At 38.1% G+C, this 27,319-nt stretch overlaps 1 protein-coding gene across 6 annotated transcripts in view; it reads left to right on the top strand.

Moving 5' to 3' along the window:
• The window catches only part of col11a2 (collagen, type XI, alpha 2), a 49,960-nt gene that overhangs the window by 20,345 nt on the left and 2,296 nt on the right, over nt 1-27,319 (top strand). For all 6 annotated transcript variants that reach the window (XM_037538454.1, XM_017708465.2, XM_017708464.2 and 3 more), the window contains 51 exons: nt 3,262-3,318; nt 3,454-3,507; nt 3,682-3,735; nt 3,866-3,919; nt 4,059-4,112; nt 5,805-5,858; nt 5,966-6,010; nt 7,224-7,277; nt 10,419-10,463; nt 10,578-10,631; nt 10,822-10,866; nt 11,501-11,554; nt 11,931-11,975; nt 14,095-14,148; nt 15,735-15,779; nt 15,984-16,037; nt 16,764-16,871; nt 17,080-17,133; nt 17,229-17,282; nt 18,218-18,262; nt 18,433-18,486; nt 18,570-18,614; nt 18,881-18,934; nt 19,110-19,163; nt 19,403-19,456; nt 20,926-21,123; nt 21,298-21,351; nt 21,470-21,577; nt 21,677-21,784; nt 21,875-21,928; nt 22,058-22,111; nt 22,218-22,325; nt 22,401-22,454; nt 22,543-22,596; nt 22,696-22,749; nt 22,849-22,902; nt 23,041-23,148; nt 23,248-23,301; nt 23,542-23,595; nt 23,945-23,998; nt 24,210-24,263; nt 24,411-24,518; nt 24,767-24,820; nt 24,946-25,107; nt 25,298-25,351; nt 25,451-25,486; nt 25,580-25,633; nt 25,756-26,041; nt 26,509-26,621; nt 26,762-26,830; nt 26,976-27,212. In XM_037538454.1, the coding sequence (XP_037394351.1) occupies nt 3,262-3,318; nt 3,454-3,507; nt 3,682-3,735; nt 3,866-3,919; nt 4,059-4,112; nt 5,805-5,858; nt 5,966-6,010; nt 7,224-7,277; nt 10,419-10,463; nt 10,578-10,631; nt 10,822-10,866; nt 11,501-11,554; nt 11,931-11,975; nt 14,095-14,148; nt 15,735-15,779; nt 15,984-16,037; nt 16,764-16,871; nt 17,080-17,133; nt 17,229-17,282; nt 18,218-18,262; nt 18,433-18,486; nt 18,570-18,614; nt 18,881-18,934; nt 19,110-19,163; nt 19,403-19,456; nt 20,926-21,123; nt 21,298-21,351; nt 21,470-21,577; nt 21,677-21,784; nt 21,875-21,928; nt 22,058-22,111; nt 22,218-22,325; nt 22,401-22,454; nt 22,543-22,596; nt 22,696-22,749; nt 22,849-22,902; nt 23,041-23,148; nt 23,248-23,301; nt 23,542-23,595; nt 23,945-23,998; nt 24,210-24,263; nt 24,411-24,518; nt 24,767-24,820; nt 24,946-25,107; nt 25,298-25,351; nt 25,451-25,486; nt 25,580-25,633; nt 25,756-26,041; nt 26,509-26,621; nt 26,762-26,830; nt 26,976-27,212 (3,741 nt within the window). The remainder of the gene's footprint in view (nt 1-3,261; nt 3,319-3,453; nt 3,508-3,681; nt 3,736-3,865; nt 3,920-4,058; nt 4,113-5,804; nt 5,859-5,965; nt 6,011-7,223; nt 7,278-10,418; nt 10,464-10,577; nt 10,632-10,821; nt 10,867-11,500; nt 11,555-11,930; nt 11,976-14,094; nt 14,149-15,734; nt 15,780-15,983; nt 16,038-16,763; nt 16,872-17,079; nt 17,134-17,228; nt 17,283-18,217; nt 18,263-18,432; nt 18,487-18,569; nt 18,615-18,880; nt 18,935-19,109; nt 19,164-19,402; nt 19,457-20,925; nt 21,124-21,297; nt 21,352-21,469; nt 21,578-21,676; nt 21,785-21,874; nt 21,929-22,057; nt 22,112-22,217; nt 22,326-22,400; nt 22,455-22,542; nt 22,597-22,695; nt 22,750-22,848; nt 22,903-23,040; nt 23,149-23,247; nt 23,302-23,541; nt 23,596-23,944; nt 23,999-24,209; nt 24,264-24,410; nt 24,519-24,766; nt 24,821-24,945; nt 25,108-25,297; nt 25,352-25,450; nt 25,487-25,579; nt 25,634-25,755; nt 26,042-26,508; nt 26,622-26,761; nt 26,831-26,975; nt 27,213-27,319) is intronic.

The raw sequence follows: 27,319 nt of genomic DNA, 5'->3' as shown, positions 1-27,319 counted from the left end.
ACACACACACACACACACACATTTTCTAAAGTGCTTATACTTCTGGGACATAGGGGTGATGGAGCCTATCTCAGCAGTCAGGATAGCAGTCAGCAAAAGGCAGGATAAGACATTTGACATACTGTTCAAAAGTTTGATAGTTTCCATTATTTCTACTGTTTTCCACATTTTAGAATAATAATAAAGATATCAAGGCTAAAGCTGTTCTCCTTTGCTTTCATTCAGCAATTTTTGATGTTTTACTCACATTTTCTTTATTTTTTTGTAAAAAAAGAGACAGAATTTTTGAATCCCTACCACATTTTAAATTATTGTGTAAACTGTAGCCTTCTGAAATATTTTTGGCTACTCTGTTGTTTGAGTAGGTGGTACTCAAGGTGTATACTCTTCGAAATCAAGGTTCTTTCAGTAATGCCATAGAAGAACAATTTTTGGTTGCTTAAATTGAAGGGTTCTTCCTAGACATTTTGCACTATACAGAGGTTCTTTAAACTTTTAAAACGGTTCTTCACACTAACCTCACATCTGAGTTATAAAAATAGTTCTCCAGAAAAACATTTATAAACTTTTTCATGCGGGTTGCACAATATTTCATATGTATAATATTAAAGAAAGCTCACGCAAATTATAACACATTATCATGAGAAACTATAGCCATTTAAGGAGAGCCTGTCTCATTATACCAAAAACATGACTGTGAAACGTTAGAGGCCTAAATTAATGGGTGAATGGAGTTGAATGGCTGAAAATGTTTAACAGTAATTTTGGAAATTAGAAGAATGAGTTGCGTAGAAAAACAATGTTTTCTACAGCTAAAAACCTTTGGACAGTAGTCTTTGGATGCTAGCATTACTGCACTGATGCTAGCTGATTGTTTGGTGAGTTGGTCAGTTCACTGGCTGAGTAAAGCTATTTGCACTCCCTGATGTCATGAATGTACATTAGGTTACATTACACTCTAGTTTGCTGATATACTGTACACAAAAAGAATAGAATAGGTATTATGTATTATAGGTTTTATGTATGTGGATATATTTTATGCTATTCTCTGCTAAGTATACAAGTTTGTTTTTGTTTGAATTTGTTTGTATGAAAATTATTAACTATGTACAAATTACAGATTTGTCTAAAAGCTCCTCAGGCCCCCAGGCACCTGACATCTATGTGTTTATTAGCTAAATGCGCTAAAAAACATACAAAATTAAACACATCACTTTGAATGTTAGAGCTGTCAGATGTTTGCATAGTTGTTGTTTGGTTTATGGCCTACAGTGCAGTGTTTTGTGTGCATTTGGTTGCTGTTTTGTGTGATGAAGTTATGCCTAGCCTGAAATAGAAGCATCGGAGTAGCAATTAGTAGCATCGGTAGCAATTAGAATCACTAGCCACTTTATCAGGTGCATGTTGTATCGATACTCATTGTCCATTTAACTTGGCCCATTTCTCATATAGGTGCATATTGTAGTTCTTCAATTACAGATTGTACTTGCTTTCTCTGTTTAATTTATTAGCCCCCTAGATGACCCCCACAGGTATCAGCAAGTATTATTTTGATCACTCTTAGCACTGAATTGGTAGCCACATTTACATTTATGGCATTTGGCTGATGCTCTTATCCAGAGCAGCTTACAATTTGATCATTTTTACATAGGTGAAGGTAGCATTAGGAGTCTTGCCCAAGGACTCTTATTGGTATAGTGTAGGTTGCTTGCCTAGGCAGGGGATTGAACCCTAGTCTACAGCATAGAAGGCAGAAGTGTTACCCACTGCATTAAAAAACTACCACCTAAATGTAATTCAACTAAAGTTTATCCAGATATAATCTGGAAATTAAACAAATGTTAAGGCAAGACATAAGCAGGTTCATTGTCACTGCTGGATTGAGAATGGACTGTCAACCAGAAATACTCAGCCAGCAGTGTCCTGTGGCCAGAAACTGACCACAGATGAAAGACTAGAGGATGACACAAACTGAAACAACAGATGAGCTATTAACTTTAACTTTACATCTGCAAGGTATGCCAACATAGTGGGCTTGGACAGTAAATTGACAGTGTTTTAAGAACTCCAGCAGCACCATTGTGTCTGATTGTCTCAAACCAGTGAAACACACTAACATACATGTTATGGCCACTGACTAATATACATAGACTATATAGTGCAAAGAACATTATTTTAAAATGTTATTCTTGGCATGAATTGTTTTTTATCAATAAAAACACTATACCATTATATATTTTTGGCTAGTTATTGATATGTTATAAGAATAAATTTAGAAGAACTCAGACTACACTGGTTTCTGAATTCTCACTGCACGCTAGTCATTACAAGAATGTTAAATTCCATCACTAGTACACAGAATTAAATGAAGTATTGATTATCTGAAACTAGATTTTGGATGGTAATTGTAAATACTGGGCTTCATTGAGGAGAGGTTTGGAAATGGTTAACTCCATGTGTTGTTAATTGCATTTTTTCTAATATTAGTGTTTTTGAGCAAATTATTATTTACAGAACAGGCTTTACATGTCATTTTCTCACATACTTTGCAAGACCTTTGCACAGTGCTGCATGCGTAGTAGAGTTGATTGATTTAAAAAGCCCTTTTTTGGTCATAAACATTTACTTGCTCTGTTATCACATAGTACCTGCTCTGAATAATCAGTCTTTCACTAAATGAAATCAGGTGTGCTAATGATGGAATTTAACAAATTCATACAGTAACTGGGGGTATCTAGGGGCAATCTTGAATGAAATCTGTGGTCCTATAAACTACTGAAACTACTGCAGATAAATTGTTTTGAATCCCCTCCTTAGAGAAACATGACCAAGGTTGCTCTAGTGTGTTTCAGAAGGAGTCAAGAGGTAGTCATTACTCAAATAGGTTTTTTTAGATTTACTTTTTTAAGAAACAAGGAGACCTCATGCATAGACAGCAGTAGATGTAAATGCATTGTACTGTATAATTTTGGAAAAGTCTATATATGCATTGTATACCATGACTAACATGAAACCTTGACACTGTAACAAGCTGATTACACACACCTGCTAAGTTACATTCTTAACCCCATACATTGCTAATTACATACTTATTAGCCAATTTCACTCACCAACTAATTACAAACTTGTTAACCAATTCCATTAACCTTCTAATTACATACTTGCTACCACGTTCCACTAGTTCTTGAATAATTCTTGAATGAACAGTTAATGTTTTAAATACAGTCTCTTGGATAATTACATTTTTCTTTTTTCTCCTAGATGGCTCTGAAGGGCCCATCTGGGCCAATGGGTTTTACTGGTCGACCTGGTCCCCTGGTAAGAAGATATATTCAAACAGATCTCTTTATTTGTATGTTTCTAAATGAATGAATAGATGAACAAGGCTAACTGCTTTTGCAGTGGTATGTAGTCCATTGCATCGCACATAACAAAAATGAATGTTTTTAATAGGGTTCACCTGGAAGTCCTGGTTTGAAGGGAGAGGTTGGAGACCCTGGTCCACAGGTGAGAGTGTATTTGTATTTATGTGTTTATGTGCATATGTGTATAATGCTCATTAATCCTTAGTTAGAGACATTCAGCTTCTGAATTGAAAAAAGGGAAATATGTAGAGTTACTTCACCCATACACATTTAGATTATTCATATCATGATGTCGTGCCCTTCATTTATTCTGCAGGGTCCCAGAGGTCCTCAAGGATTGTCCGGTCCTTCTGGCAAAGCTGGGAGAAGAGTGAGTGATCATGTTTGGACCAATCAATTTATCTATCTTTACAATGGTCCTCTATGATTTATTTTAGGATACTCTTAAAATATAGAACTGTATATCTGGATTTTCTTAGTAATGTTTATGATTCCTAAAGGGCCGTGCTGGTGCTGATGGTGCTCGAGGAATGCCAGGAGAGCCTGGAGTTAAGGTTAGATATGTTCCAGTAATCGATTCTGAGTTGTGATATTTGTCTATTAGTCTCTTATTTTAGTAATAATGGGCTGGTTGGTTGCTTCAGTAGTGCTTTAAATCCTATGTTCCTCACTGTTATTGTGGGTCTGTTTTAGGGTGACCGGGGTTTTGATGGGTTGCCTGGACTGCCAGGAGACAAAGGTTATCGAGTGAGTGTTGCAACCTTTACCTCAATATGCATGCTTATCAGAGAAGGATTTTCCAAATTCACTGGATCCTTAAATCACAGTATATTATACCAATAGCTCTCAAAGTACATGCACAACATAAAACTAGGGTTTCTACTCATTACCACAGAAACTAAACTGAAACTTCCACTTAAGGCAGTTAAGGTGCTTGGAATGTACCATTGTGATTAAGACTTTTGAAATTATTTACAAGAGAATATGCTGCCAGTAAATGGCTGTGGAAACAAGAAGTCTTAGTTAGGTAGGCCTGTGCCTGGTTAACATGGTACTAGAAAATCAGGAAAAAATGATTTTGACAGTACAAAAATATACAACTGCTGCAATCCATATCCATAGAGTTTGCATGTTCTCCCCGTGTCTGCGTGGGTTACCTCCGGGTTCTCCGGTTTCCTCCCACAGTCCAAAGACATGCAGTCAGGCCAATTGGACATGCTAAATTGCCCCTAGGTGTGAGTGTGTGAGTGACTGTCTGTGTCTGTCTGTCTGCCCTGCGATGGACTGGCGACCCATCCGGGGTGTATCCTGCCTTCCGCCCGAAGACTGCTGGGATAGGCTCCAGCACCCCCCCGCGACCCTGACGGAGAAGCGGCTTGGAAAAAAAAATGCAATCCATATTTGTTCAAGTCACAAATAACCTGTCTAACATGTGAGATGGTATTTTTTAGCTAGCTAACTAGCTATTGAAGATGCTATTCTCATTGTCCAGTACAAAAAAAGTGTTCTGTGCACAGTGTAGCAAAATGTATGTTTAAGATGTATAACCTAACAGCTACAATAATGTGTACCCTAGTAACAGGAACTATGAAAAAGTGCATTTGTGGACAGAGCTCACAAGCTGAGAGACTCAGCTTTACTCCTATAAAACTGTTCTAGTCAAAAATATTGCAAGGTTGGACAATTGAACTGGAACATGGTCAAAAATCTCATCCAGTCGAATGAAAGAAATTGTAATATTTCATTTTTATCAAAGTACTTTTATTTATAGTCTATTAATCTTAAATGATTTTGTATGTATGTGAAAGGTTACGCAATAATCATGCTATTAAGGTTTTAGAGATTAACATTATTGATAAGTGCATATTGATAACATATTTTGTTACTGACTTTTCCATAAATCTCCCACACCAATGCCATCATGGTGCCATTAAACTCTAGTAGAGTACACATGTGAGTGAAGGCACACACTGAGATGTAAAGCTTGAAATATTTGTTTAGTTTATTCAATCATCATCCCCCACTGCCTTACAGCTATTGCAAGCTTTAATCATTTTGTGTGATCAGTTACATAATTACAATTTCAAAATTACATCAAATTACAATCTGTCACAAAACTGTGAACTTTCACACATATGCATAATAAATATATGAAATAAGGAATGTATATTGTAGGTTAAACTGAGTTATACACTACAGTTTCTCATTAGTTTTTAAGAGTAGCGATGAATAAACACTTTTGTGCTGAAGGCAAATTTAATCAGTTTTACCAAAAAAAAAAAAAATCACCATTAGGTATTACTGAGATTATATTTTTACATATCTGTGATAATATACATAATGTGTGTGGACTATCTATTATGTTATTCTAATGTGTTTAGAGTATCAACAGTTTCAGCTGATGATTTCAAAGAATTGTTTTCTATCTTTTGCATCCAGGGCAACACTGGAGGAATGGGACCACCTGGACCCACTGGAGAGGATGGAGAGAGAGTTAGTAGCTTCACAAAACCTTTCAGCCTTGTTAACATCAAATTACTTCAACAGCATATGTATGTATTATAGAATAGCATGTAGTCAGCCTTTATTTTCTTTCACAGGGAGATGATGGAGATGTTGGACCCAGAGGACTCCCAGGTGAACCAGTGAGTGTCCCTGTCTATGTTATATATGAGTGTTTGTATATATATATAAGCCTTAGGTGCTGGTACGCCACTGCCCTGCTGAGATTACGGTTTTCCCTCTTCCAACACGCCAAACTGAGCTCATGCTTGTCTTGTCGCTGGTGAACCTTCTAAAAATTATTATATATCCAAAACTTACACTGAGCTTATCAGCATTACTCCTGATATCTCATACTAATGCAGCTTTTTGGACATTTTAGTCAGTGGATCTGCTGCTTTCATCAGGAGACACAGACCGAGATGGAAATGGGGAAAGCATGCTGGAAAGCATGGTTAAACCCCCAGTGAATCTCACTCACTTCAATCCACTCACTTTTTTGAAAAAAGGACAAGCTGTTACTTAACAATACTTGCCTGTCTCTGCTGCGCTTCATTTAATTAAAGTCCATTTCAGTGAATCTGTTCCATACAACGCTGTACAACACCTTGACCTTCATCTCTACACAGTTGAATGCTCAGGGAAATCAAGAAGCTGTCTAAACTCCAAATCAAGCTAATCAGAGGGCAACACTTGCTGTATTGTGAGAGGTAAAAGGTAGAAGTAAAGTCTCACCTGGGGATGGAATGATGGTCAGAACAGCAAAAATGATGGTGGACTTCAAGGAGAAGCCTCTTGCTTCATCCAGCCATCACAATTCTCAATAAAGATGTGAACTACATTTAGAGTTTTCAGTGCATCCTTAGGTGTGCAAAAAAACTGCTTGATTTGTACAACATCAGAACCAGCATATTCTGGAAAAGAAGAACTTTGTCACTCACTGTACCATGGCCATCACCTGTGTGTGTGTGTGTGTGTGTGTGTGTGTGTGTGTGTGTGTGTGTGTGTGTGTGAGAGAGAGAGAGAGAGAGAGAGAGAGAGAGAGAGAGAGAGAGAGAATGTCTATAGGAAAAGATGTTTGCATGTGTGTGACAGTGTGTAAACAGATTAAATGAAGTAGAGTGCTAAACTCTGCAATGCCGTGGCCCTCCAGAACCTTTTCTGTACTAAACTATTTTCATTAGAGAAATCACACTCATATTAAAAGTTTGATTAAGCTTAATCTGTGTCTGTGAACCCACCCCAAAACCACTCAAGGAATTATTCATTCTTCCTCTCAGCTTTCTCTCATATTTTACATTTATGTCTGTGTTGTCAGCACATATCATTAATAACTGTTTTTTTATTTTTTTATAGGGGCCTCGTGGATTGCTGGGGCCTAAAGGTCCTTCTGGAATACCTGGCTCTCCAGTAAGTATTCAGCTCCAAGATAAAACAGTTTTGTTTTTTTTCCAGTACCACCCCTACTTATGTTATTGACAAGCTAGTGGTGGTGATTTCAGCTCTGGCTCAACACGATGAGTCTGACAGGTTTCTGCCCAGCTCTTCAGCATACACATGCGGCTGGGAAATAATTAAATAATAGAACATGAGTGTGTGCCACAACAAACACTGCTGTAATTTGGTCACAAGAGATTATCACAGAGATCATAGATTGAAAAATATTCCATAGTGATAGAAAAATGTTCCATTACTTTGGATGTTAGTCAATCACATTTTATGTATTTGCTAATTCTATACTAAAAACTCTGGTAAAACTTTATTTCAAGTGGTTCTTCGTGGACAACTATTAACACTGTATCAGTAACACATCATCAACATGTCAGTGAAGTAGCAGTAGTGAAGCATCTGAATACATTGAGGTAAATATCTTGAAGATGTACTATTGATATATTATTTACATTAAGTATTAATATGTTACATGAAGTAGACTTAATTTGTTACTTATATTATGCAAAACCTAACCTTACATAAACCCATAAACTAACCCTTGCCCTGGTCCTAATCCTAACCCTCACCTTAACTTCAAATCGAATCAAATCACTTTTATTGTCACATCACATTTACACGTGGAAAGTGAGTGAAAATCTCCCGCGCGTAGCCCCTTTATAGAAATTAAATACAAAAAAAATATAAATATCTAAGAAGAAAAGAAATACATATGATTACATGTGCTGTTGTACACATTCCGAATGTGCAGTTAGTCTGAGGGAGATAATAAATGAGATGCAGGTACTCAGGGATAGAATACTGATGTAGAAATCTTCTAGATTATACAAGATATGGACAGACGTGCAAGATCTCAATCTATATGTGCAAGTACAGATTTGTTAGATTGAAGGTGCAGAAGATCAGAGTGAGTCTGATGGTGTGGAAGAGGTTTAGATCGTCCATGGAGATGATGACTCAGAGTGATACACCAGCACTGCTGGCTGTTCAGCAGCCTGATGGCCCAGGGGAAGAAACTGTCTCGGAACCAGATCTGAGAACAAACAGTGGCTTGGGTGGGTGGAGTCCTTTAGAACCCTCCTGGACTTCCTCAGGCAGCGGCTGGTGTATAAATCTAAAAGGTTTGGGAGCTGGACCTTGGTGATATGCCGGGCTGCAAACCACTCTTTGCAGAGCTTTCCGCTCAATGGCAGTGAAGTTTGCATACCAGATGGTGATTGAGCCTGTTAGAACACTCTCCACAGTACATGTGTAGAATGTTCTGAGGATGCAGGAGTTCATGCCAAACCTCTTTCATCCTGAAACCTAACCCTAATCCTGGCCCTAATCCTAACCATAATATCAACCCAAAATCTAATTCTAACCCTCACGCTGACCCTAATCCTATCCCTGACCTTGACCTCAACCCAAAACCCAAGAATGATATTGTTCTTGAGATGGGTTATCATATTTTTTCAACAGTTAAATAAATATTTTCTTTTCTTTAATGCTAAAAAATTATAAAAACTAAATTTAAGAGAGTTATAACAGCAAAATGGCAACACAATTGTGGAAGCCCTCTTTTTATTTTTATTGTTTTTCCTACCTGGCTTCCTTTCTTGTATATTTTGACAACCTGCACCCAGTGGTGGACAGTAACTAAATAAATGTAATTTGTTACTGTACTTAAGTAGTTTTTTCGTGTATCTGTACTTTACTTAAGTTTTTCCATTTCAGGCAACTTTTTATTTTCACTCCACTACATTTCAGAGTCAAATATCTGACTTTTTACTCCACTAAATTTGGAAAAATCTGTCATTCCTTTTGGTTTTTGTGTACATAAAAACGTAACATGTCAAAACAAAAGAAGCACAAAGCAAGAGCACCAATGATGGAACTAACCTAACCTGTAAATAGACCACAAAATAGAAATATGTCCACATATGCAGTCGTGACTGGCAGGTTTCTTTTTTTCTGAATTCATACAAACACTTTCATTTTATAGTAAATCAGTTTGGGTTAGTTTATGTTTATGAACAGAGACCTACAGATCAACACAGTAAAGGAAAACTTATTTGTGATTCTGAGTTTAAAGCCAGTTTTTATTCAAATTGTAACTTTACAAAGTAATCTTAAACTGAAACTTTGCTTGTGTGTAAAAAGTGATTTCAGAGCCACTGAATGAATCTCCCTGATGGAAACTGTTTACCTTCAGTGTTTTGTGCTTCTGATCATTTTAATAGACGTCAGCGTCACTAATTAATGACGTTCTATTAAAAGACTGGTTTACCAAGAGAGACACTGGAGGATTTTCACCTGAAATGAGTCCATGAAGCGAGTCTTGTTATAAAAATGATAACAGGACATCAGAGCCATAATTACTCTTTTAGTACTTTTACTTTCGATACTTAAGTACATTTGAAGGGAAATACTTTAGTACTTTTACTCAAGTTGAGGTCTAGAGTAAGGACTTCTACTTTTACTGGAGTAATATTTTACCTTGAGTATCTCTACTTTAACTCAAGTACATGATTTGTGTACTTCGTCCACCTCTGCCTGCACCCCAGGAGTTGCAAACAGGGCTGCTCACCATTTTGAGCAAGTGTGCTTACTGCCCCCTAGTGTACGTGTGTATGTCTCACTGCATGGATGGGTTAAATGCAGAGGTGAAATTTCCCTGTTGTGGGACTAATAACGGTCACTTAATCTTAATCTTAATATTAAACAAGCAGTGTGTATGTGTGCAATTGAAGACCTGTGTCAGCAGTTCGGTGCACCTTAAAGTAGCTGAATTCACCAATTAGAAGAGCTGTCTGGAAACCTTTGGATACAGTGTGTATTATTTCAAATATGCCGAAATATGAAATTATTGTACTTCAATAATAACAGACAATGCAATTATAATTCACTTCCTTTTTGATTCAGAGGTTTTTTAGCTTTGCTGCCTATGCATTTTAGATGCTACTTGACAAATCAGAGAGTGCTTTGAAAACTGTGTGATAGCAAATCGGAAGCCCCCTACACAATGTTTGCCCTTCATAAATTGTACTCATTTTATATTCCATTCCAAAAATGGTTATTTTCATACACAGAGGTTCCACTGATTTTTTTGTCTGTTTTCAGGGTGTTCGTGGAAGTGATGGTCCTCCTGGTCCAAAAGGAAACTTGGTTAGTTCGTTTCTCTGAATGCATTTAACTCATTTGCTTTAGAATGGTGAACGTTTGGACTAATGAATGCTACAAAACCTTAATGATCTGTTTTTCTTGATTTGTTTTTCATAGGGACCCCAGGGAGAGCCAGGTCCTCCAGGCCAGCAGGGGGCCTCAGGAACACAGGTGACTATTACATTACAATAATGATGTGAATAGAACTAAAAAGTATTGTCACAAAGAGTGCCTCCTGAGTGGCTTGTTAGGATTGTTAGGATATGAAATACATGGTCAAAGATTATTTGTATCTACTTCTTCTGAACTCTTGAAGTAAAATGCACGATGAGTATGAAAATAACATTTTTCTCTGTTATAGGGAATGGCTGGCCCTCAGGGTGCTCTTGGTCCTCCAGGAGAGAAGGTGATTTTTTTTTTTTTTAGATCTTCAGCAACTTTTTTTCTCCAAAATGTTATAGCATGTAGTGTACATGGTGTGTGCCTTGTTAAATTCAGCCCATTATGGAAGTCAACTGCAGTAACAGCTAGCATCATATAATTGCCGTCCTTAAAAAAACCTTGGAACTCACAAAAATTCAAAAGAAACACTAAATACAGTTTTTTTTGTTATGTTTTATTTATATCATTTTTTTTTTCTCCCCAGTTTTGTTGTGGCCAATTCACAACTGCTAGTAATGCCTCTCTCTGTCACATGCCAGGAGGGTGAATGTTACCAAGTATTTTCTCTGAGACATGTACACGTATACCCATCCAATCTGTTTGAACTGCCGCTAATGCAACATTGTTGGACAGTTCAAGCATGCTTGGAAAAGAACACTAATTCTATTACATTGGCTAACAGACACCTGTGTTGGTTAGCATTGGGCTGAGTGATGGTAGAAGAGGAAGGGCTATTCTACCCACTCAGAAAAAGTGAGGCCAATTGTGCTGTCTTGGACTCCCAGCCACGGATGGATGTGTCATTGCTGAGGATTAGTTTGATTTTCTATGATTGTCTGTGGAACACCCAGTTTTGACTGACTGTTTTGTTTTCTTAGGGACCTACAGGTAAACCAGGTCTTCCAGGCATGCCAGGAGCTGATGGCCCCCCTGTAAGGGCTTCTCATCCTTACCTTTCTCAAAGATCTCTCTTTTAGTCATTCATGTTTTTCTTTACCTTCATTTAGGAATGGGTGAAATTGCAATACTTTATTAGAATAAATTACATCACAATGAGCAGTTTTGAGCGTTTTGTGGATATTGTCAGTAACTAAAGAGCACTGGCCTATTTTAATAAAAACACAGCATAATATGTCATGTTTAACTGGATTTAGTACCGCACAGTATATGAAATGCATAAAATCATTTAAATAATCCAAAAGCTTATGGAGTAATTGATACACCACAAGCACCACCAAACCACTGTTCTGTTTGGATGACTCAATCATAAGAAAGTTTTTCAATTATACTCTAACTCATTTTTTCTAGGGTCACCCAGGAAAAGAAGGCCCCTCAGGAACTAAAGGAAATCAGGTTTGTTCATCTTCTGTTTTTAAAACAATCGATTACTGTATATTTGGCAGATGTGGTAAAAGTGTTGCAAATTTTTGCCTGTGTTAAGGTAGACTTCTTTGAAAATTGCTTGAATAACATTCACAGTAACTCACTGAATAGTCTGAAAATTCTAATCCTTCATTACTCAATCTAACTCCATGCTTGTATGAGTATTTAACTAACTGGCTGTAATAGATTCAGCGAAAAAGCTGCAAAAAAGTATGTTAAAGAAATAGTAAAGTAGAAGACTTGCCTGGCATTCACAATATCCACTTGATTTCTTGCTTAAAGTTGTAAAAAGTAAAATGATGTGTATTTTTTCTCGTTTTGAATTTGAATCCTTTTATGTAAAATAGGAGGATTCTAACACAAATCTTGGATACAGCGCTTGAAAAGCAATATTATACCATAAGCATTAGTATAGCAGTTGAACAGGCAAAGAAACTGTCATATTTTTCATGCCACCACTAATATACCACTATATATATAGTTCGCCGGTGAATTAAACAGAGTATGCTTTTCTCAGTGCATATCATCACTGTACTGTTGGTATTATTTGCCTGCTTTAACATTTCACTCTTTGCAGACACTCATATCATTCCTTAAACTCCAGCTGCTGCTAATAATGGCAGAAGAGCAATTAAACAGTGGAATAGATTTTTTAAACTTTTCATTTTAAGGGTTTCATTTTGACTTATGGATCACAACGCATATTTTTTTGCTATACATCAGCAACCTGATTGGTTAGCCTAAATTCAGACTGGTAATCATAAAGAGGCTGATATCAAGTAAGATTTCTTACTACTGCTGATTGTGATAACCGTCTCTATTTTTTGTGCTGCCAAATGTGATTGCCTTGCCTCTCTGAACATTTGGTGCAGCTTAATGTTCCTCAGAGACATTATCTAGCAGAGTTTGCCATCTGAGGCTGACCCCAGTGAAGTGCGGGGTTAAAACAAACACTGACCCTGTTTATATTTATTTCTAGTGAAATGTTTTTAGCATGACATTAAAGGTTTTAGTTAGCAGCGTAACTGCGTTTTGTCACTGGCTAATGGTGCTTTTTTGTTTGTTTTGGGGAAACAATACATTTTGCCCCACTACTTTTGGGTTTGGCACCACCCCTGTCAGAGAGGATCTCTGAGCTAGCTGAGCATTTCGCTGGATTATCATGCAGCAGGATGAATTGGAGGTTGTGGGATGAGCTGAAACCTGACGTTATTGGTTATAATTCTTTTTAGCCAGACTTCATAAGATACATGTTTGGATTAGTATTTCTCTAATATGTAGATCTTAACACTGTAGTCAAACCTTAATTATTAGTTTTACGGTACTCTAGCAAGAGCACTGGAGGCAGGGTAGACGGTTGTGATTTCAACTTTATTTTCACACCATGCAAACAGAAACAATGAAACCAAAGCGGGCCACTTTTCAGTGGGTCAGGTGACTGCCACATACAGTTTTAAGGATTTTTAAAAAGATGTTTGATTAATTACTACTCTAATCCTTAAGACAGTATGTCATTATGGTGAAAAGTACAGGTCATGCAAAAACATTTTAGTTATTTTAGACATTGGGTCATTATGGAGTCGTTAAAGAATCCCTGCCCTGTAGGTGTGCAGTGTATGGAAATACGTACCTGATCTATGAAGCTGAGAATATCCTTTTTTTTATTTATTCTTTAAATTTATTTTATTTTATTTATTTATTCTTTCAGTTTATTTGTATTTATTTATTTATTTATTTATTTATTTATTCTTTCTTTCTTTCTTTCATTAGAATTTCTATTTTCATATCTTCCTACCACAGAATGAAGTGTCTATAATAGCATGCACCTTACTTGGAAGTATTACCATGTAAACATAGCATCTGATAAACTTACTGCTCTACACATAATAGATGATGCTGTACCCATAATAGATCAACCAGTGATGTAATTTACTCAGGAGTCTAATAAATAAATAGATGTAACAAATCCAGTTCAACATCTAAGATTGTTATTATTATTATGATTATTATTATTATCATTATTATATGATATTATTATTGTCATATATGATCAATGTTGTTTTAATGTATTTATCACTTTCTGTCACAGGGGCCTAGCGGTCCTCAGGGTTCTATTGGTTATCCTGGCCCTCGTGGAGTTAAGGTATGACAGTTCTCTGTTTTTACTTAATGTTTAATGACAGTGGGTGTAGATGGCGATCTGGCAATTGGTTGCACAACCAATATATAAATAAAGAAGTTATATGCAGTTAATATACATTGCATGGCCAAAATATGTGGACACCCAAACATCACATTCATATGTGCTCATTAAACTTTTTAATGGGCATTGTGGGAACTCCACGAGGGCGATTCACTTCCATACAGCCACCTGATCAAAAGAGGTTGGGCGATAAGGCCTAGCTCACAGTTCATCCCAACTGTTTTGGTATTTGCATTCCAATATATTCCAAAAGTGTGTGATGGAGTTAAGTTCAGAACTCTTTGCAGGCCCTTCAATTTCTTCCACAGCAGAAACTGCAAGCCATTGCTTTATGGATCTCACCTGGTGCACAGAGGCATTGCCATGCAGAGATAAGGCCTTCCCTGAACTATTGCTTTAAAGTTACAATTTTCCTTCACTGAAACTGAAAGTCCTAGATCCAAACCATGAAAACCAGCCCCAACCGAGCTTTACAGTTGGCACTATGCCTTCAGCCAGATAGCACTATCCTGGCATTTGCTAAACCCAAAGTCTTCTGGTAGACTGATTTTTGACTCCAGAGAACATGTAAACTTACTCTAGAGTTCAGTGTTGAGTTCACTCCAGTGGATGCTTGGAGCGTATGATAGTCTTAACTTGTGTTCAGCCGCTCTGCCATGGAAACGCAATCCATGAAGCTCCCAAAGAGCAGTTCTTGTGCTGATTTTGCTCCAGTAGCAGTTTTTAAAATGATTCATATTTCAGCACTTGGCAGTCCAACTCTGTGACATACTGCTTCACACCTAAGTTATTGTTGCTCCTACACGTTTCCATTTTACAATAACAGTGCATACTAGGCACATGTCTAACATTTCAGAATTTTTTTGAACTGACTATTTGGGAAAATGGCATCCTGTGGCAAGGCCTTCTAAAATCTCAGGTTCTGATGGAGAGCAGTGAATGCAATGATGATTTGATTGCTTTCAGCCTTAAGATCAATAGTGCACTGATGTTGTGTAGTTAGTTCTGGAGCACAAATGGCATTTAGACTTATTTTAGACATGTTAGTTGGTCTTCAGTCACTCCAGAGAATGCAGTTCCCCTACTCTACAGCCTAGTACTGTGAGTGGCATGGGGCATGGTGACCTTAGGCTCATGTGCAGCTGCTCCGGAGCATTCTATTGGCAGTACCATTCTATGGAGACTAGCTGTGTGTGTGTGCAGTTGAGTGCCTGTGTCAGCCATAGGTGCATCTTAAAGTAATTGACTTCAGTCATTTGTGTCAGTATAGTTTTGGAAGTATAGCCATATAGTGTAAAGCCGGTGCAGAATGTCATGTTGTCAGGGGGAAAATAGGTTGAATATTTATTCAATCCTTGTTTACTATTACGTCTTGTTTTGTTTGACATCGACAGACAGTCAAAAATTATTTCATGACAGTGACAGACTTTAGATTTAGTGCTTAGCCTTATAAGACATGATACTGTGATGTTTGACTGGATGTATGTTTATAAATATTATAAATATAAGTTTTGTAATATTCCCAGGGAATTCAAGGTATCCGTGGACTGAAGGGTCATAAGGGAGAGAAGGTGAGCTGTCAAAATATTTTTTGTTGTTGTTGTTGTGTGACATGTTTGTATGCATGCATTTATAAATACTGGATTTTTTTTTGTTTATAATTTTTGCATTCAAATCAGTGAGACATGCAAAGACTTCTAGATTTGGCCAACACTTTTCTGGAAGTACCTCTGGCATTTTTGTATGTGTAAAATTATAAATTGCTTTTTCTTTAGGGAGAGGATGGTTTCCCTGGAATCAAGGGAGACTTTGGCACAAAAGGAGAGAGGGTAAGACTTTCACAGTGTGCATAATTACCCCTTACCAAGTTTTATTACATGCATCTATAACACACACACACACACACACGCACACACACACACACACACACACACACACACACACACACACACACACACACACATATATATATATATGTTGAGGGGCATTTGCCAAGAGGGATGACACAAGTTCACGTAAAAATTCAGGTCAGGGCGGCACTGCGCCGATTTTATTACAACTCTCTCTCAGAAAGGAAATAAAAACATAAACCAAATCAAGGGTCCCTACAGGGAGGGCATTCAGTCTCTTTACATGCCTCCAACACTCTCTTTACTGCTGCAGGGGCATGACGATTCAGTCTGTAGCAGGTTTAGTCCCCTAGGTAGGTCGAGAGAGAGAGGGAACAACAAGGGAAAGAAAACAAGAGGCGTTAGTTCAGCCACCGCTGCTGGAATGGCAACCACTCACCGGCTGGTCCTCTGACGGTGCTTTTTATAGGGCCGGCTCCGTCTAGGCGAGCCAGCAGGTGGTGAACTCAGGCGTGCGGTATTTGGGGCTCTGCCCCTGTGAAATAATGAAATACAGTGAAATAACGTTTGTGCATTTTTACTTCTTTGTGACATTACATTACTATTAAATTTTGACCTGCATCCTAGATACCAGAAACTTATTTTGCTAACATTTCGTGTAAATTGCATTTTAATTATTCTGTTTTCTGACCTACTGTCTCTCAGGGAGAACTAGGAGTGCCAGGTCCCAGAGGAGAGGATGGTCCTGAGGGACCTAAAGGTCGTATTGGTCCCCCTGGTGAGATTGGATCTATTGGCCCAGTTGGAGATAAGGTAAATTGAAAATAGGAGTATGTCTAACTGGGTTTGGATACATGCAGTACCTGTGGACCTTCATTTAGCATAGTAACAGTTTGCCCATTTGTCATTGTGAATATGTGTAGCTGTGTTGTTGTTGTTGTGTTGTTTTGTTGTATTTTTTGTTTGTTAACTAATGTAAAAAAATGCACTAAATATTTAAAGACAAATTATGCCATTTTAGGGAAAACTTGGTGTACCTGGATTACCTGGCTATCCAGGAAGGCAAGGGCCTAAGGTAAATTGCACTTCATCTGTGATTTGAAGAATTTATTTGTTGCACAGTTACAAAAAGCTTGTATAGTAAGTTTGTGGCTTTTTGTGTTTTGTCAGGGTTCACTTGGTTTTCCAGGCTTCCCTGGCACAAATGGAGAGAAGGGTACAAGGGTAAGAATTCCAAACAGATTGACAAATAGACATAGTATAACCTAATAATAATAATAATAATAATAATAATAATAGTAACAGTTGTACTGAATTTTATTATCCTTGTTTCACCACTTAATATTTTAATAATTTCATTTCTGAAGTGGCCAATCACTGTTTTAGTAGAAACTGAATTTACTACATAGCTGACAGTAAACAAATGTCTGATTTATCGTCACAGCAAAACCATCCACAACAAAATTAAAAATTAAAAACTTAAATTTAATAAAATTAACAGCAACAATAAACAATTCAGAAATGTATTCCTGTTATTTATGTTGCCTTATTCATCTTCAGTGATCACTCTTTACCATCTCCTTGCACAAGCTTGCAGTGTTTACATGCCTCAAAAATACTGCTTACACAGTGGGTGTAAAAACAACTTCAGAATCAACATTTTAACTGAAAAATCAATATCAATTAAAACTGTACTTAGAAATCAATGAATTCTGTACAACTGTGCCTGTAGTGTCAGTGTGTAATTATAGTCACTGTGGGCAATCAAGCTTTGATAAAACCAGTGAAGCTGTTTAATACATAGTCACATCAGATTTCCAGTGTAGCATTACCTCCTCTTCAGGTATCCAGTCTGGGTGGGAGAAAACTGCTCGAGCTTTCTTCATGAAAACTACAGCTAAAATACATTTAAAATCTGATCACACATTATTGTTTGTGGCTTCAGTACATTCAGTAAATGCTTTGCGCCAACTAGGGGATACGGCACTTGTGCTTGTTTAGAGCCCATCCCTTCCCAACCAGATATATATGGCACAGCTGGAATTTGACCCTGAAAATGTTTGTGCTTAGCAGTGTTTTAATTCACCAATTAATGGATTATTTTATTTCTAAATACACTTTCCTTTGAGCCACTCCTGAATTAAGTTTTCTTTTTACAGGGTCTAATTGGAAAGACTGGGCCAAGAGGGCAAAGGGGACCAACAGTATGTTCTCGTTTCAGTTTAGTCTCTTCTCTTCTCTTCTCTTCTCTTCTCTTCTCTTCTCTTCTCTTCTCTTCTCTTCTCTTCATCAAGTAATATAGCAGTCCAATTTCCTATCAACACAATTGTGTTCCTCTCTGTTCAATCACTGACCCAACGTTCTAACTCTTTAGGGGCCCAGAGGACAGAGAGGTCAGCGTGGATCTACTGGAAAACCAGGTGCCAAGGTAAACATCACTTCTAGCAGAATATTTTCTCAATATTACAAAATTGTATGCATTATATGAAAATTTCATATTTTATATTTTAGGGTTCATCGGGTAGTGATGGCCCTTCAGGACCACCAGGAGAGAGAGTAAGTTAATTTAAGTATTCATTTAAAAAAATTTCATTCTTTTATTGTTATAGGTATTTCTTTTGGGTCAAGTTAATTTAGATTGTCTTAACTTTAATATTCAGTAAACTCACTTTTAAAACATCCTTTCATTAATTTTTAAGTTAAAACAGCAATTCATTTTTAAATTACTCACTACTTTAACAAACGTCTCGCTAACTATTCCATGTAACTCATATAACAGTCACCCATTAAATCTGACTTTCTATTTTACTTAACTGTTTCAGGGATTACCTGGACCACAAGGAGCAAATGGATTCCCAGGGCCAAAGGGACCTCCAGTATGAGAGCTCGTCATTAATCCACTTATTATAAAAAATAAATTAAATATAACATTTTTAAAGTAATTTTAATAATGTCATATTTTAATGTAATGAATTTAATTTGATTAAATTTCAGTATTTTTTAATAATAACATTTTTTTCTAATATTTTTTTTGACTTCTGATCTATGAAGGGACCTCCAGGGAAAGACGGACTGCCCGGACACCCTGGACAGAGAGGCGAAGTCGTGAGTATTTTGCCAAACTTTATTTGTCAGGCAACTTGCACAATATTTAATTATTTTGCTGATTCACTAGAATTTTAAAATGCAATGCTTTGTATGAGTATGCTAGAGGTTTATAACAGAATGTTATTATATAACCTTTTGTCAACAAAATATACAAAGTGTACTTTGTATAGATTCTCAGGAGTCAGTGTTAGTGTTAAAGTTGATTTTCTTTTCTTTCTTTTTTTTCTCTTTTTTAGGGGTTCCAAGGCAAGGCTGGGCCTCCTGGGCCACCTGGAGTTGTTGGACCGCAGGTAAACTTTATTTAACTGTCATTGGCACCTTTTGTGTGTTTGTTTCTATCAAATTCCCAAATATAATTATAAATGAAATACATTTCAGCAAAATTAATTGTATGACATGAGATTAATTCTAGCATTCTCTGGTTTATATATATATATATATATATATATATATATATATATATAATAAAAAAATCTGAGAGCTTCTGTTACATACAGTATTGCTCACATAAGTGAAATGTTATGTTAGCAACACTGAGCAGTACTGAGGATCTGGAAACAGCAAACCTTATTCAACATTAAGAACATTCCCAGAGCAGTATGCATTCCCAGCCGCTACAACATCCCATTTGCTTGTTGTTTGGTCATGAATGATCATTCTGTGTTGATTAATTATTTATTTATCATTTGAAGCAGATTGAGATAAGAAAATAAGATTTAAAATCTTTATTTATCTTGTTTTGTAAGTTACTTTTACTTCATTGTCTTGACGTCTTGGTACAGATCTCCCTATTTGAGCCTTGTAGTTTGTAATGGCCAGCGATGGAAGGTGTGTTTTTAAAGAGGAGTGACATCAGTGTATGTATTGGGTATGTGTTACTGTGGCTCCATCACCAGGGTTTTGACCATGAAGCAAATATATAAAGGAAATGCATCTTATGCCAAATTTGCTGAAAGACAAATACAAGTGAGTAACAAATCAAAGTATAATTTTCTATGAGGTGGTTGTAAGGAAAACTTTGAAAGAGAGTATATTAGTGGGACATGAATTCAAAAGTTTCAGCCAAAAGGACCACTCTTCTTGCTTGTCAAAATACAAAAACAAATGGAAGTTTGCGAGTTCAGTGGTGCAAAAATCATAACCACTGATCTACAAAGATGTAGAAAAAAGTGATATGGTCAGAGTTATCCTTCACCATATTCTCCACAAGTGTACACGTACCAAGGGAACAATATAGGATTGTATGTACACAGGTACAGTATCTGATGGCTCTGTTTTGCTGAGGGGCATTTTACTGACAAGGTTGTGTCCTTAGAGGGAAAGGAAAATTCAAGACAATACAGAAGTATTTGTATTTTCACATATGTATATGTATCATTTTTCCTGACTAATTACCTTTGTTCTATGATGAAGTATTTGTACGCTGATGGGAGTTGGCAGAAACAAGCAGGAGCACACCTGATTCACTTGTTTAAACAATTGGTCTTCAGAGAGTCGATCTTGCTTTGTTGGAATGGAAACCTACAGCCACATCGGCCCTTTACACATAAGACACCTCTGTAGTATGGCATTTGCAGTCACCAGATCTCAGTTTAATTGAACACCTATAAGAGAATTTGAGACAACATGCTGGACAACGCATTTCTTCACCAGTTGAGGAAATATCTTTTGGAAGAATGGTGTTCTGTTCTTCTGGTTCTTCACCACACAACACACAGAGCCATACTCCTTCAGTTAATTATCATTCCTTATCATTAAGGGTCCTTCAGGTGAGACTGGCCCAATGGGTGAGCGTGGCCACTCTGGACCTCCTGGACCACCAGGCGAGCAAGGCCTTTCTGGCCCATCTGGTAAAGAAGGAACCAAAGGTGACCCTGGTCCTCCTGGAGGCCCTGGCAAAGATGGACCTCCTGGACTGAGAGGTTTCCCTGGAGAGAGAGGACTCCCAGGAACACCAGTAAGAAAATTAATCAAAAACTGATTGTGAGAGCTCAAGAACACTAACATTAGGAATTACACGTATTATAAGATGCACAGTTCAACTGGACTAAAACTGTGGGGTCACAAAATTGTAGAGCCTTAACAATTGATACAGATATATATTTTTTACATTTGTTTGTGCTCTCAATAGGGTGGCGGTGGGCTGAAAGGAAATGAGGGACCTGCAGGACCACCTGGACCAGCTGTAAGTTTTTATGTTTGATCTTACATTTCAAAAAGTACAACAGGTGTATTTAATTTCTTAGTTATGACTAAGTTCATGACAACTTCTCTTTCAATAATTGAGCTTAATTGCTGTATAGGGATCACCAGGTGAGAGAGGACTGGCAGGTACAGCAGGACCCATTGGTCCTCCTGGAAGACCTGGACCTCAAGGACCCCCTGGAGCTGCAGGAGAGAAAGGAGTGCCTGTAAGTTTTAATTGCAATTTAGTTGCACTCATAATATTGAAGCCTAATATTGAAAGTACATATCATGAGCCAGTAACATGACATTCTTTCATCTTTCAGGGAGAGAAAGGCCCAATTGGTCCGGCTGGTCGTGATGGCATCCAAGGCCCAGTTGGTCTTCCAGGCCCTGCTGGACCCCCAGGTGTTCCAGGAGAGGATGGTGACAAGGTGAGTGATCTATTCATCTCAATTCTTAAGGCAGAAAATTATATTGTCTGCCTGTGCTAAAGACAGACACTGTGATTTATCCTCTAACAGGGTGAAGTTGGAGAACATGGACAGAAGGGAGCAAAGGGAGGCAAAGGAGAGCAAGTGAGTGAATGTGCACATTTATGATAAATCATAATAGACCAAAAAAAGGGTAGATTTTCTGTATAGCGTTTTGCAATGTATATTGTATAGATTATTTCATGTTGTAATGCGATAACTGTTTATTGACAGGGTCCTCCTGGCCCACCTGGATCAATGGGTCCTGTTGGACAGCCTGGTCCACCTGTAAGCATGAAATTTCTCCATTAAAACATTTTAATAGAATGTAGACTAATCTTCAACAAGTGTTTAGTAATGAGACAGAGCCTGCATTCCTTTGTCTTTCTGTCAGGGTGCCGATGGTGAAACAGGTGCCAGAGGTCAGCAGGGCCCATTCGGTGCAAAAGGAGATGAAGGAACACGGGGATTCCCTGGACCTCCAGGCCCCATTGGGCTACAGGTACCAAATCAAAAGAAAAGAGATTTACCATTTTCTTACCAAGCAGTTGTATGATCAGTATACTTTTTTTCCTAGGGATTGCCAGGACCTGCTGGGGAGAAGGGTGAGACTGGAGATGTCGGACCACTGGTGAGCCTTCCTTTTCAAAATATGGCTGGTCCAAAAAAGGATCAGTCGATCATATTGAGCTATAATTCTGATTTATCTCACTTTTTAGGGTCCTCCTGGCCCCCCTGGACCCCGTGGTCCAGCTGGTCCAAATGGTGCTGATGTGAGTAATCATACATTTTTAACCATTTCATACAAATGTTTATAATGTACAAAAAAAAGTTTTATAAAGTGCAAAACACTTACATAATTTCCTTACCAGGGTCCTCAAGGTCCTCCTGGTGGTTTGGGTAACCCGGGTCCCCCTGGAGAAAAGGTGAACAGAAAATGTAGTTTTTGTGCAGTTGTTGTTTACTATGTATGGTAAGGCGTATGCCTGTCATAGATTGTGCTGACCTTTAATGTGTTCTGACAGGGTGAACCTGGTGAAAATGGACCACCTGGTATAGGTGGAGAGCCAGGAAAAAAGGTGAGAATTCATTGGAATTTTACTGTATTCTGAGCCACTTTCTTGCTGCTTTTTACTGCTCTTTATTGCTCTTCCATTATGGTGTTGGCTCTTCCATTGTTGGTGTTTCATATACTGCTTGATTGACACCAATGGTAGGGCCCAAGAGGAGAACGTGGTGAGAAGGGTGAAGCTGGACAACCAGGCACTCCTGGTCCTTCTGGTGGAAAAGGACCTCCAGGAGATGATGGTCCTAAAGGAAACCCTGTATGTGGTACAAAATAAAAATTCACCTGATATAAAAAGCAGGTCAGATATATTATTCTGTAGAGATTTATCTTTGCCCCGGTTTTATCTCTTTTTAAGGGTCCTGTTGGTTTCCCTGGTGATCCTGGCCCTCCTGGTGAAGTTGGACCTAGAGTAAGTACATACTATGTTCACATCTGCTATAGCTGTGAATTGGCTACTGAATGTTGAACTTCATTACTGAAATGCTGCTGTATTTAATTCCAATTAAGAGATTTTATTATTAAGGTTAAACTTTGCTCATTTGTGAGCTCTATTGATTGGAATCTGAAAAGAATTTCTACAGTTATTGTTTCTCATTATCCTTACTGATACATCCATAAGTTTATATTCTAATATCTTATCTTTATAAAGGGCCAGGATGGAGCAAAAGGAGAGAGGGGAGAGGATGGTGAACAAGGAGAGGCTGTGAGTGGCATTTGTTATGTCTTTTGTTTCAGATAACAGTTAGAGAGTCCCAAATATTTCACATATTATGTATATGAAACATGATGAGTAGTCAGATTAATTTCATGACTCAGTTAAAAAAAAGGCACAACTTGCTGTACGATCACGCCAAATCATCAGGTCAAGAACAAAATAAAACATTCTTTGATGAAAACAGTAGAAGCCCTGGTTAAGGCTTGTGATCTCAATGCAAGTATTATATTGATTTAAAACAATCTTGACACTTTATAAATTTAATTTCCTTTCTGGACAAGATGTTGCACAGTTCATCTCAATTGCAAGGTAAATATACTTCTGACACTCATTTCAGGGCTCCCCAGGACCTTCTGGAGAAAATGGACCACCTGGGCCACCTGGAAAAAGAGTAGGAATAAACATGACAACCAACATTTTGACATTTCTTCATATACTTGACCCTCATTGATTGTACACAGGCGATTTTCAGACTTTCACTAATGCTAAAATTATACACAACGTCTCTTGAGTGATTTGAAATGGGCATTTTATATGATTTGAATCACCATCTCAAAACAGTTCTGAAACTTTTCTAAAACATATCCAAACACTTTTTCCAGGGTCCTCCAGGTTCAAGAGGACCTGAAGGTCGTGAAGGAGAGAAAGGAAGCAAGGTAAGGATGACACCAAAGCATTAAATCATATCATTTAACACAGGCTATTGCTCTTTTTTGCTATTGCTCAGGCTACTGACCTTAAATGTGGTTTGTTGTAAAGTGCAACATAGATTCCATCTCCCTCTCTTAATATATTTTTCTTAGGGTGCTTCAGGAGCTGCTGGGCCTCCAGGAAAGACTGGTCCTGTGGGCCCACAGGGTTCTCCTGGAAAACCAGGAACAGAGGGTCTGAGAGGACTGCCAGGATCAGTGGTAGGTTCATAGTCAACCATTGTTCTGTGGTACATTTGCCCTTTTTGGCTTGTTCATTGTTTGAAAGTGGCCCTGCTTTAGATGTTTTGTGGGGTCCCAATGTTAAATATCTCTTGAAATATGGAAAAGATCTGTGTTGTACTTGAATCACCATTTATGATTTGCACATTTCACAGTAGTATCAGTAATAGAGTGCAGCATTTGTCTAAGTTATTGTCTAATCCAATGTAATTCTTGATTTCTCTCAGGGAGAGCAAGGTGCTCCAGGCCCTGCAGGCGAGAAAGGACCTCCTGGACCCATTGTAAATATTTAGAAAATTAAAATGACATAACAATAATGAATGTATATTGTGTTATGATTTAGAATTCATCCATGAATTATATCAAATTTATTCAGTGAAATATTGTAACTCCCCCTCCTTCTCAGGGTCCTTCAGGTTTACCGGGTCTGCGTGGTGACCCTGGTTCTAAGGGTGAAAAGGGACACCCAGGTTTGATTGGTCTAATTGGACCACCAGGAGAGCAGGGAGAAAAGGGAGACAGAGGACTGCCTGGCCCTCAAGGATCATTTGGACCCAAAGGAGAAACTGTAAGTGAGGCTTAACAGCCTTGTCAAGCTGGTTGTCCAGCTCAGCTAGCTGCATATTAAAGCATCAATTCAGCTTTACACCATACTCCTTTGACTGCACATACATCCTTAAACATAGCATTGTAAACACAGCAGCATACATTTCACATCATTTGCAAAGATGTATTTGATGTGTTGTTCTCTGTTCTAGGGTATGCCTGGTGGAACTGGCCCTCTAGGCCCTGCTGGTCCCGCTGGTTTGCCTGTGAGCATATTGTTGATACATACATCATTGCAGGTGTTTTCACACTGTTTACATTTTTACATGTTCACACAAAAAATGTACTACTTTTGTCTCTTGCAGGGCCCACGAGGTATTAAGGGAGCAAAGGGTGCCACTGTGAGTAACTACTACAAAAAAGTCTTCAATAGCTGTTCCAAGTTGTGGTAGGTGGGATCATGCTATTCTAAAGCCTTTATTGTGATATTATAGGGTGGAGCTGGACCCAAAGGAGAGAAAGGTGTGCAAGGGCATCCAGGACCCCCTGTAAGTTCTTAACACACGACTGAAATGTGACAGTTATTGTCAGTTTTGACACTGTAAAATAATACATATTGGAGGAGGTACAACATATTATATTTTCAAACATCTCACTGTTGAATTTCTAGGGACCACCTGGTGATGTCATCCAGCCCCTGCCCATTCAGATCTCAAAGAAATCCAAGCGATCCATTGATGCCAGTAAGATTTTCTCTGAGATGGAAGATGAGGCTGCCAAGGCTGATGCCACGGGCACTGAATTCCTGACTGGCAACGAAGGCATGGAAGAGATCTTTGGTTCACTTAACTCTCTTCGCCTGGAGATTGAGGCCATGCGTTTCCCACTTGGAACAAAAGAAAGTCCAGCCCGCACCTGCCAGGACCTCCACCTCAGTCAACCAGATTACAAAGATGGTATGGTGAATATAAATATGTTGCATATGTGGAGAAGTAGAAAGTACCACTTTCATAGTAATGTTACAAAAGCAATGTTATAACTTAGGCAAACTGATTCTAAGTGAAGGTAACAACAGAAAAAAAACAACAACCAAGCAACCATGACATTAAAAAGGCTTTGGCAGAATATTAAAACAAATGGAACACTTACTGCATAGGAGAATAGCGGACCAACTAGATTAACAGAAAAAGAAAATGAAAGAAAATAGAATTATCATTCTATCCCTGAATCCCTGACTTCAACTTACCTCACACTGAGGGTGTGGTATCTGTGGGCATAAAGAAATTATTTTCAGATTGTCCAAGCACAATGATGTTTCGAGCCTGTCACGTTGCATGCTAGCTCTTGGTCACATCAGATTCCTTCGACTAAATATGTCAAGTTAGTAAAGCCTTCTCTTTGGTTTCTCTTCGTTTCCGTCAAGGTGAATACTGGATTGATCCTAATCAGGGCTGCGATCGTGACGCTTTTAAGGTTTACTGCAACTTTACAGCTGGTGGGGAGACTTGCCTTTATCCTGGAAAAGATGTGGAGAATGTAAGCCAATGGAGGTCACACCATCTCAAATGATTACATTTTCGCACATTGGAAGAAAATCTTTCATGCAGCATAAAATTTATAGACTTATATCAGAATGCATAATGTATAGTGGTCTTTGTGTGTATAAATCTTCACAGGTAAAGATGAACTCTTGGCCAAAGGAGAAGCCTGGGTCTTGGTACAGTAGCTTTGCTAAAGGAAACAAGGTGAGCATTTCTTCTTTGAACTAAATGTGTACCTACACCAAAAAAGTACTTCATTATGATCTGGCCAGCAGAGAGACCTCAGTCTAAATGCTTTGCTTTGAGTACATCATCAATAAAAAGGCTTAGCAATCTACAATTTTCACAGCTCTCATATGTGGACTCAAATGGTGAGCCTGTGGGTGTGGTCCAGCTGGGCTTCCTGCGGTTGCTTAGTGTTCAGGCCCGCCAGAACCTCACCTACCACTGCCACCGCTCTGTGGCCTGGGCTGACAGCACTTCCGACAACGGCTACCACAGGGCACTGCATTTCCAGGGTGCTAATGAAGAAGAGCTGAGTTATGAGACTAACCCCTATATCAAGGCCCTCTCAGATGGCTGTTCTGTAAGTTATTACTTTTTTTCTAAATTATTAAGCAACATTGTTGAACCCCTAAGTAGCCCATCCAGCTTAGGCTGTTTCTCCACAGTGCAGAAAAGTGTTGCCGTCCC

Source organism: Pygocentrus nattereri, chromosome 1 (assembly GCF_015220715.1).
Source record: "Pygocentrus nattereri isolate fPygNat1 chromosome 1, fPygNat1.pri, whole genome shotgun sequence".
In the NCBI taxonomy this organism is placed as follows: Eukaryota; Metazoa; Chordata; class Actinopteri; order Characiformes; family Serrasalmidae; genus Pygocentrus; species Pygocentrus nattereri.
Note: the sequence above shows the minus strand (reverse complement) of the source record. Positions and strands in the feature narration are given on the sequence as shown.